We start from the raw sequence: 11519 nt of genomic DNA, 5'->3' as shown, positions 1-11519 counted from the left end.
TCCGGTTTCCTTGTTTCTTTTTTTATTCTTTTGTATGTGATGATTACATTAAGGAACTTTCGATGGATTTAGTCTTTGTTATGATTAAAATCTGGAGCCACACATTTTTTCTCATATAGAACTTTCCTCCACAATACTGACTTGGATTTCCTGCCTCCAATGAATTCACCCTCATACATCAGTCTTGTTTCCAATAAAAGTTTAATCTCGGCGCTTGTAAAATATTCCCTGAAATTCATCAAATTAATTAATTTATAAATAATGAACTTACTTACTTACTTAAGGTGGCTCTCTCCAGTTTCGCACGCCAAGTTGGTTGAGGTCCTCTCCCACCTGGGTGCGCCACCTGAGTCGCGGTCTTCCTCTGGAGCGTTGATGTCCATCCGCTCTACATGACCTAGCCATCTAAGCCGTTGGATTTTAGTTCTGTTAACTAGGTCAGTGTGGCTGTACAGCCCGTACAGTTCGTCGTTATATCTTCTCCTCCATTCTCCATCTATGCGTACGGAACCAAAAATCACCCGACGAATTTTTCTCTCGAAGCATCCTAAGACGCACTCATCTTTCTTTGACAGGGTCCAGGCCTCAGCGCCATAAATGAGAACCGGGATGATGAGTGTCGTATAGATGGTGATTTTACATGCTCGAGAGAGGACTTTACTTCTCAATTGCCTTCTAAGTCCAAAGAAGCAGCGATTTGCAGAGTTATACTTCGTTTGATTTCAGCGCTGGTGTTGTTGTCTGCATTAATAGCGGTGCCTAGGTAGACAAAGTCCTTAACTACCTCAAAGTTATAGCTGTCCATGGTGACGTTTTGTCCAAGACGTCGTCGTTCAGTGTCCTTTTTCGATGACAGCATAAACTTGGTCTTGCCCTCATTGACCACTAAACCCATCTTTTTCGCTTCCGTCGCAATGCTCAAAAACGCTCCACTGACATCACGCTTTGATCTTCCAATTATGTCAATATCATCTGCGTATCCGAGTAATTGGATGGACCTTTGGAAGATTGTGCCTCTAGTGTTGACGGTTGAGTTTTGCACAATTCTTTCCAGAAAGATATTAAAGTAGTCGCATGACAGTGCATCGCCTTGTCTAAAATCTTTTTTGACATCAAATGCATCAGTAAGATCTTTTCCGACCTTGATAGAGCAGCGTGCATTCTCCATCGTCATTCACACACACGGATGAGTTTGACAGGGATGCCAAAACTAGACATTGCTCGGTAGAGCTCTTCCCTATAGATGCTGTCATACGCGGCTTTAAAATCGATAAAGAGATGGTGGGTATCGATTTGAAGTTCCTGGATTTTTTCCAGTATCTGCAATAGTGTGCATATTTGGTCTATAGTGGACTTTATTGGTCTGAAGCCACACTGATGAGGACCAATCAGATTGTTGACGAATGGCTTCAGAAGTTCACATAATACGGCAGAGAGGATCTTATACGCAATGTTAAGGAGACTGATGCCTTTGTATCTGTAGTTGGCGCAATTTAGAGGGTCTCCTTTCTAATGTTTCGGGCACACTATGCTGAGATTCCAATCATCGGGCATGCTTTCTTCCGACCATATTTTGCAGATGAGTTGGTGCATGCTCCGTACCAAGTCATCGCCTGCTGCTTTAAATAGTTTGGCAGCGATGCCGTCGGCTCCAGCAGCTTTGTTTGACTTAAGTTTAGATATAGCTATCTTCACTTCGTCAAGGTCGGGTAGGCGGAATTGTTGATCTGCGTCGCCGAAGTTGAGTGGTTCTATCTCCCTTACAACGGAATTCGGTTCGTCATCGCCGTTATATATTTTGAAGAAGTGATGTTTCCATATTCTCAGCATCGACTGCGGTTCTACTACGATGTTCCCCTGATCGTCTTTACAGGCTTCGGTTCGTGGCTGGTACCCTTGGGAGGTTTTTTTTACCTTTTGGTAAAATTTACGAACCTCATTTCTGTTGTGACATCCCTCTATCTCCTCGATCGTGCGCTTCTAATGCTCTTTTTTTTTCCATCTAAGAAGCCGGTGTTCCTCTCTCCTCTTCTGCTCGTAGAGCTCGCAAGCAGCTCTAGTCCTTTTGTGCAGAGCCGTTTTGTATGCCTCTTGTTTCGCTGCGTGCGCTTGCCGGCATTCGTCGTCAAACCAGGGGTTTCGCTGTGGTGGCCGTGTGAGGCAATGTTGCCACTGGGTTGTAATGCTTAATGCAGGCAGCATAGGACTCCTTAAGAGGTTAGTAGAGACTCGATCGGAAAAGGACATGGCAGTCTCTTGCGATTGTAGCCGTCTAATGTCGAATCTTCTCACAGTACTTCCTTGTTTTGGCTTGGATCGGGATATACGTAGCCGTACCTTGGCTACAACGAGGTAGTGGTCCGAATCAATGTTGGCCTCTCGGAATGTTCAGATATCCTGTATACTGGAGAAGTGTCGTGCGTCGGTCCCAATGTGGTCAATCTGGTTGACGGTTGATTGATCATTAGATTTCCATGTCCCCTTGTGGATATTAAGATGCGTGAACTGCGTACTAGCTACCAGAACGTCTCGCCCCGCAGCGAAATCGACCAGCATGAATCCGTTGTCGGAGGTGGTGTCGTGCAGGCTGTATCTCCCGATTATGCCACCGAAAATGTCTTCTCCTCCTAGCTTAGCATTAAAATCTCCTAAGACAATTTTAATGTCATAGCCAGGGCACTGCTCTATGTCTTGTCCAAGAGCTCGAAGAATATGTCTTTGGTGTCTTCATCTTTCTCCTCTGTTGGGGCATGCGCGCATATTAAACTTATGTTGGCGAATTTAGCCTTGATGCGGATTGTCGTGATGCGCTCGCTCACACTGTTGAAACTCAAGACTTTTTGCCTGAGTCTAGTTCTCACAACAAATCTACACCCAAATAGACGCTTTCTTTGTTCTCGGTACCAGTCGCCGTAGTATATGTATATCGCAGTCTTTTAGTTGGCGTTTGCCGGGTCCATCCCATCGAACTTCTTGGATGGCTGTAATATCTGCCTTGCAGCAGTTTAGGGCTTCCGCTAATTGTTCGGCTGCACGTGGTCTGTTAAGGGACCTAACATTCCACGTACAGATCCGAAGTTCGTTGTCCTTATTTCGTTTGCGTGGGTTTTCAACAGTGAATCCGTCCGTATCCGAGGCTAGTTGGTGCTACGCAACTAACGTATTTTTTACGTAGCAAGGAAGTCACCCCGACGACGGCACAACCCCACAACCTGGAGGGCCAGATCCTTAGTATAACTCCAAAGAAGGGGAGCCGGATAAACCGCTCCTTACAGGCCTGGGCTCCGAATATGTCGAAGAAGCCCTATAAGGTGTTCACTAAGTAGTTCAACCTTACTGGAACTGTAGACGCCACCGTTGATTCTATCTCGAGAATTCGTCCGCTGCCGCCTGGATAAAGAGAGGTGCCTTAGTGGACACACCTCTCCCCCCCTCTCTCGTTTGCTGCCCCCAACAACTTTCCACTGGGGTTGGAACCCAATCCCTAGTTGAAGTACTAGGCACCCGATGTTCACCGCGGGGAGGTGAGAGTAGGAGTTGACAGACAGAGGTGGGTTTTGAGAAAAAACCTGTAGACGCTTGTGTCCTTTTGAATACACATGTCTACCATTTGAACATCAATAGTGGAACTAATGTTTCTTAATACAGTATGTAATTAGGTGTATTCGAAAGCAATCGGAAAATCGGCAAGTATCTAAGAAACCGTTCTACCTCTTCTGATTTAGCATACAGCAAAATAGAGACCGCAGTTGCTCAAAACAGCTTAATCTTCGCAGTAAGGTAATCGTTTTTATAGTCGATGCACCGACACCATACTGATAAAATTGCCCTTTTTGTCTTCGATAACTTCAACTTGAAATGTTATTTCAACATAGGTTTGGGATGATTAAAAGACCTAGAAATTTGTACTCCCGTACAATAGCAATATTTTGACCTTTGCAGCTCCACGTTTCATTGCGAGAATATCTGCCCACACTTCTGTAGATCATCAATTTGGACTTTTCCGGATGTAAAACACTGAAAAATTTAGTTTTCTAGACGGTTAATCAATCGCTGCATTTTCTCTACAGACTATCAGAAAAACTATGTTGCTAGCACACAACGAATATGGCACTCGTATTCGCCCAAGGTCTATTCCTCCTCTAGTAGTTTACACGATATCATTGATGAATAAGAGAAAGAGTAAGGTTGTCAATACACAACCTTGTCTGACATCTATTTCCGTTGCGAAGTATTCTGAAATGAATTCACCATATGGAAATCAACGAACCTATTGAATTTCCTTGGTAAGGTATTCGGTCATTTCCTTGAGCTTTAATTGCTTTAGGCTTCTTCAATCACATTTAACACTTCCAAAGATGTAAAAATTACGTCAAGAACCTCATCCGTAAAGAAAGGGGCTGTATACTGTGGAAGACTGAAATACGAAAAATTGGATATAAACGGCTGAAATTGGCTGTTGAATTTATCTGATGTGATGTGATCTACTCCAATACGTTTAAGACCAATTATCTTATAATTTTCTAAAATTTCATAGATTTCAATCAACATAAGAGATAATATAGCCACTTTATACTTGGACAGTTATAATCGAATATTAAATGTTTTTTTTTGGTATTTATTGAATGCTATTTAAAGAAAACATATGGCTTGCCAACCGTATTAAAAATGGCTTAAAAAAATCCCAAAGAAAACTACACCATTCAAAAGTAAACCTGATTTGATTTTAAATGCTCGTTAGATTTTCATTTTAATATTTCTACTTATTTGTACTGAGTCTTAGTAAAAAATAAAAATTGCCAAACCATAAACTTTAATCTTCCTGTACTTTTTTCACTTGAATTAATCCTCAATAAAATTCCATAATTTGTCCTTAAAAAAAAGTTGAAAATAAAGGAAAAAAAGAGTAACAAACACGGTAGTTACTTTAAGTTAGTGAATAAGTGCACGTGATTCATAACAAAACGCTCAAAAGTCCTTAACAATAATTTTGCATTTTATATTTTTATTACTAAAAACATAGAAACTTTTCTTGTATCCTGCCAAAGTAAATTTCTGCGCTTAATATTCTCATTTGTTATCCTGTCTCAAAACATTGTTTTTTTTTTTTTTGTGTTTTGTATAGCTTACTTTCTTTTCCTCCGAGCAACACACACCCACAAGAAGCACACATTTGGTGCGAAGTTATTTTTAAAAATAAAAATATACATATTCACGAAAAAAAAGGATGTGTATTACGATCCTTTTTTGCAGTTTTCTTTTTTTCTTCCTCTTCACAATCATTCATTTTAATATTCTCATATAATGTTAGCTGCTGGTTTTATTTCCACCATATCTGCACCTATATTTTCTACCTACATATATTATTATTTAAAATATCAGGCACTTTAACGAAACAACGAACTTTACCCAAGAAACGTGTGAATAAAATGTTTCGCTTTGGTTTGCCAGGATATTCATTTTGTTACATTCTTTGAAATGTATGGAAATTTGTATGCATTTTGGGAGCAATAATACAGAATCTTTGACAAGAAAGGAGATTTTTTAGCTAAGAACGTTTTCGTAGATTTTAAAATTTGTTCGATTTAAAAACAAGAAAATATATGTTAGTTGGATTTTCGGTGGAATTTTCAAAGTAACCAAATAGTTGGTTCCTGGTTATAAGGAATCAATTTTCAACTTATTCTTGTTCTCACGACTGTTGCAATGTGCAAGTTAAATTTGTCTAATGGAAAATTTATTGAAAGCTCGTAGGAAAACCCCAACACCAAGACAGAACCAACAATTTAAACTGGAGGTTTATAATAAATTGTTTCGATATAAGAAAAAAAAGCAGTTATTTAGCTTGGATGCTATGCGATCCTTGCTACTATTACTCTTTCTGCTGTAATACTGCTACTGTTGGTTGGTAGGTATAGGTACTCCTGTCATAGACGGACGAAAACGACCAAAGACGGTGGAAGACGACGACGACGACGACGTGCGAACGAAATGAAGAGAAACGATTTCATTTTAAAATCTGTTTAAATCCAAAGAAATGCGTTTCAGAGTGTGAGATTTACAGTAAAAAGAAAAAGAATTCAGTGTTGACATAGCGCTTAGGGGATTTTCATCGTTTATTTTTTTATTTTTCTTATTTTTGTTTGAATACGGAAATTGGTTGTGCGGATATTAATAGGAAAAGCACACAGTAAATAAATACAAAAAAAGGTTAACAGGAGAAAAAATGTAAAAAATATTATAAAACAATTTATTTATTTTTTTGGGCAATACAATTTTGTTTTGATTTTGGGCTAGAAGTTTTTTTGGTGTAAGGTTTGGGTTAATTGGTATTACTTCTTTAAATTCCAAAATATTTACCCAGCCCAGTTTGAATTTTTTGTGCAAGGATTTAAGAAAATTCAAGAAATATGGAAGCAAAAGCGACCGTTTTATTTAATTCAAGAAATAAAATTTAGAACAAATTTGTTTTTATTTGCGAAGTTAAAGTGTCGTTTGAGTTAAAAAACGTTTTACGGAAATCAAATCGTATCAAAGACGGCATTTAAATGTTCTTTTGAGTAAAAGACAACAGACGTCTAACTAATTTTTGTAGGTTTTTACGTCTTAGAATATTTTAGTGGACCCAAATATCTCACGAACCAATACCTCCTGTGACTTCAATTCGATAAAATATCATGCACTGTAACGAATATTTCAAGAAATACAAATTTGTAAAAGTAGTAATTAAAATGTAAGAATTAATTGCTCACACGATTATATTGGCAACAATTAAAAACATTGAAAACAAGATAATTATATCACAAAAATCATATACATACAACGGATTATCCATTTTGCGGTCTCAAAAGAAAACCGGTATGTGTCGATTCCTCGTCGTTCTCAGCTATTAGGATTGTTTAAGGGCATATTGGATCTACACCTACATACATCCATATAAGGTTCAGCTCACACAAGAGCTGAAGCCAGCTTACCATTCACAACGTGGTGGATACGTCGAATGGGAGCTTGAACAAAAGGCGATGGTTGGCGATTTTTCGAAGCACTTTACTCACTCGGTGAGTATGTTAATAAACAAAATTGTCGGATTTGGGGTTATGAGAATCCGAGATTTATTGAAAAGTTTCCATTACATCAACAAGAAGCCACTGTTTGTTGGGCTATTTGGTCCGGAGCTGTTATTGGACCTTACTTCTTCCAAAACGACGACGATGGAACGACTGTCATATGAACATGATCATATAATAGACAACTTTTTTTGTCTGCTATTGAAGAATACGACTTGGAGAATATGTGATTTTAAGAAAACGGTGAAACATGCCACACAATCGAGCGAGTATGGCTTTATTGCAAGAGACGATATCAACTAGCCACTAAGTTCGTGCGATTTGACACCGCTGGACATTTTTTGTTCGGCTACGTGAGATACCGCCAATATGTCAAAATGCAGTCGGAAATAAACTCAAAAAAGAGACTGGGATGAAGCCGACATAAATAACTTACCATCCCGTCTTTTGGTTTGTCTTGCTTAAAACTTTTTAGGTATTCGTATTGGGCTAAAAAGTTGTAAGTTGAATTATTCTTACAAAATTTAAAATTACCAACAATATTTTTCATATAAAGAAATAGATAAGTTTGAAAATCTAGTTTTGTTAAATAGATTTTTAGTCGGAAACAAATGTTTACCAATTTAGTAGCATTTCTTAAATTTTTACAAATTGGATGAATGAAAATAATTTTAGAGAAATCAGGAAACCAAATTTGCGTACTATTTTTTGTAGATTTTTTTTTAAAGATATTTGAGTCGAAAATCGATTTTTATCAACTTTTTTTAATTTTTTTGTTTAAATTGCCATATTTATCGAAAGTTTTTGAAAAATTATGAACACGAAAATGCGGCAATATCTAAAACGTAACGACATGCTATGTCCCAATCAATCCTGTTTCCGTCCCAAACACAGTTGCACTACTGCCCTTATAAATGTGGTCGGGGAAATTAGAGAAAGTATAGATAAGAATTTTGTGTCTTTTCTCACTCTTTTGGATTTTTCCAAAGCCTTTGACACTTTTAACCACCGTAATTTATGCATCAAATTAAGGGATGAGTTTCAATTTACGTCATCATCAGTGAGACTCATTTTCTCATATTTTAGTTCTAGACACCAAGCAGTAGTTGTTAACAACCAAACTTCAAATTTTCTTCCGCTAACATGAGGTGTTCCCCAAGGGTCTATTTTGGGCCCATTACTTTTTACCTTGTATTTAAATGAGCTCCCGTCTCCAAGCTTTAACTCATCCATACATATGTATGCCGATGATGTACAGCTTAGGTACAGTTGTCCACTGGTGTTGGTTGAAAATGGTATTTGAGAGATAAACGAAAATCTTAATAAGATATTGCTCTGGTCGCGATAAAACGGACTTTGCTTAAATCCTACTAATCAAAATGGTTAGTCATTTCAAAAGACCCTACAGACACATCTTGCTTTTTTCCAATATTACTCAATGATAACCCTATTCAGTTTGTTGACTCAGCCAAGAATCTTCGAGTAGTATTCAATACCACATTCACTTGGACTTGCACGTTCGAGACCGGTCAATTTGCCGCCTAGATCGTTCGATCTTACGCCTATTAACTATTTTTTGTGGGGCTATATAAAAGCTTATATATATACAGATAAGCCCCCTTCAATTGACGCATTTGACATTGAAGCATTTATTCGTGAAATACCGGCCGAAATGTTGGAATGAGTACGCCGAAATTGGACTAAGCGGATGGACCATTTGATGCGTAGTCAAGGTCAACATTTGCATGAAATAATTTTCAAACATTAAATTTTGTGGAGCGTACTATCGATTCAAATAAAGATTTCATGCGTTTTTCTGAATTTTATGTGTTTTTAAAAACTTTCTTATAGCTTTTAAAAATCACTCTGTATCCACGTTTACTTTTGAAACCGCAAAATATACAACTCTGTAAATAATTATTTGTGATTTTTTTTACAAATTTTTTTAAAATTTGGACAAATTTAAATTAAAATAAACGCAATCTTATGCTTTTTTAACAAAACTGAAAACCTCTAAACAAATACTACAAAATCTGGTAAAAATGTCATTATATTCAAAATATGTTTGTTGAAATCATATAATTTTCGTAGAAAAGTTTAACTTGAAAAAAAAAAAATAAAAATACTTGTTAAATTACCACTTAAAATTTGTAAAACTGGTTTTTTACTAAAATATTTTAGTTTATGCAAAATATGGTTTTTGACATTTAGATGAAATAAACAAAATCTTGTTACAAATGATTTTAGATTTCATTATTAAGCCATTAGTTAAACCTATTGTATTTGATCTTTTTTCATCTGCTAAAAAATGTTATTATTATTTTAATCTTATGCCACGAAAATAATTAACATTTAATTTTGACCCAAACATCTTGAAAACAAAGAAAGGCACTGAATTGAAAATTGTAATATTTGTTAACATTTAACGAAGTGTCTCATTCACAAAATTCCTACCGAAATATTGCTATAACGATATAAGTTTTTTATTGTTTATGTCGACAGAAAGCAGGTTGAAGTTAAATTTTGTATTGCATAGATTTTTATAATCTTAATTATTTTAATTAACTTCTTACAAAGAATCAGTATAGGTTGCACTAATTCTCTTTCTTTTTACTTTGCTCAAAATAATCAAATTTAAGCTTATTTATTTTTCACTGTTTCCATGTAATCAAAATAATATTTTTCATTAGTAATAAAGAAGTTAATACGTTTTGTTTCTTATTTTGATCAAGAAAAGCCCTATAATAAATCAGAAGTGGGATAAAGTTCCTTATTTAATTGAATAGTGGTTGCATTTCTTACGATAAATTAAAGAAAATTTACTAAAAAAATTTCCAAACATGGATGCAAATGCAATGGCTCGTGTTTTGAGTTTTTTGGAAAACGCTTCTGTGCAAATCCTTAAAGAGAAGCTTGTCTAGATGAATTTAAGCACACATGGTACCAAGACTTCACTTAAGGCCCGTTTAAATGAAGCCATTGATTCGCTTGAACCTGAGCAGATTGAAAATCTATTCCCTGTTGTTGACCAGGAAAGTGAGCAAGTTTTGATGACGCACATGAAGACGAGGATGACGCTGTGTCACAACGTCTTGAAAAACTCCGTGATTTAGTGAAGAAAAAGGAAGAAATCGCTTCGTTGGAAAAACGTTTGGCTGAACTCATCAATAACAGCCCTATTCGTGAGTTCCAGCACGTTAGTTCACATTCGTCACGTGATATCGATTACCATTATTTAGTGGCGACGATAATTACCCTATTAGTAAGTGGATTGAAAACGTCGAGGATGCTATGGTTACTTACCATCTGAGTGAGTCAGAGCCTTTCATTTATTTCAAAAGACTCCTTAAAGGTATGGCCAACGTTTTTATCATGGAAAGATCTGAGAGCCGCTCTGATGTCCGAGTTTCACTACCATACAACCGCAACAGACGTCCATAATACATTGCGAAATCGAAAAAAACGTAGAAATGAAAATTTTATCCATGCAGCAGATAGCTTCTTCCGCAGAGATTGATGAACAGGATGTGATTGCCTATATAATCAAGGGGATCCCTGATTCAATATTTAATAAGCAAATCATGCTTACTGCAAATACCATCGCTGATCTCAAGAACATTCTGCGCAAGTATGAAAAAATGAAATCCGAGTTGCAATCTACGAGTTCTGGTTACAACAGATCTGTACAACCTTCGAGAAGTGTGCCACGTGTTGATGCTAAGGTCAGGTGCTTTAACTGTGACGAAGAGGGTCACATATCAAGTAACTGTCCCAAAGCTCGAAGAGAAAAAGGTTCGTGTTTCCGATGCGGACAAAAGGGACATATTATCACCAATTGTCCACAAAAGTCTTCAGTTCTCGTCGTCCAAAAAATGTACAATGGAATCTCCAGTTTCAACATTGATGACCGATTTTCATGGAGTGTTGGAGTATGAAATTGAATCTGCGAATCGAAAAACTGAAAGTTTTGGAGCTCGGATAAACATCATGACCGTTATAGATACTGGCAGTCCTATAAGTTTCATCCAACAACGGTACGTACCACCCATTTTGATGACGTCACTTGAACCATTACCTTGCAGTTTCGTTGGAATTAACGGCTCCCAATAGGTAATTTATCATGTGATGTTAAATTTTATGATAACTAATGTATGTTAATTTTTGTCTATTTGTTGTGAGTGACAAAACTATGAACGACCCAATCATATTAGGTTGAGATTTCTTACATAAAACAAATGTTAAGTTAGCTATTGGTGATTTAGATACTTAGGAGTAAATAGTTGAAAACGAAAGAGCTGATGTTAAAGAACAAGAAAAATTTGAAAATGTTAAAAATTTAGAATGTGGAAAAGAAATTATTTCAAAATCATAATATGCAATCCCGCGACGAAATTGTTAACTTGAATATAAACGAGAATTTGATTTATGATGAAAAGATAAAATTGGAACATT

General features: G+C 36.7%; 1 protein-coding gene across 1 annotated transcript; it reads left to right on the top strand.

Moving 5' to 3' along the window:
- Positions 1-9988: 9988 nt before the first annotated feature.
- LOC129948262 (uncharacterized) lies at positions 9989-11002 on the top strand. The gene is made up of 3 exons (XM_056059196.1): positions 9989-10103; positions 10181-10329; positions 10559-11002. Exons 1-3 carry the CDS (start codon positions 9989-9991, stop codon positions 11000-11002), a joined length of 708 nt encoding a protein of 235 aa, XP_055915171.1.
- Positions 11003-11519: the final 517 nt, after the last annotated feature.

Source organism: Eupeodes corollae, chromosome 1, assembly GCF_945859685.1.
Source record: "Eupeodes corollae chromosome 1, idEupCoro1.1, whole genome shotgun sequence".
Taxonomy (NCBI): Eukaryota; Metazoa; Arthropoda; class Insecta; order Diptera; family Syrphidae; genus Eupeodes; species Eupeodes corollae.
This window is presented reverse-complemented; position numbering and strand designations above follow the sequence as displayed.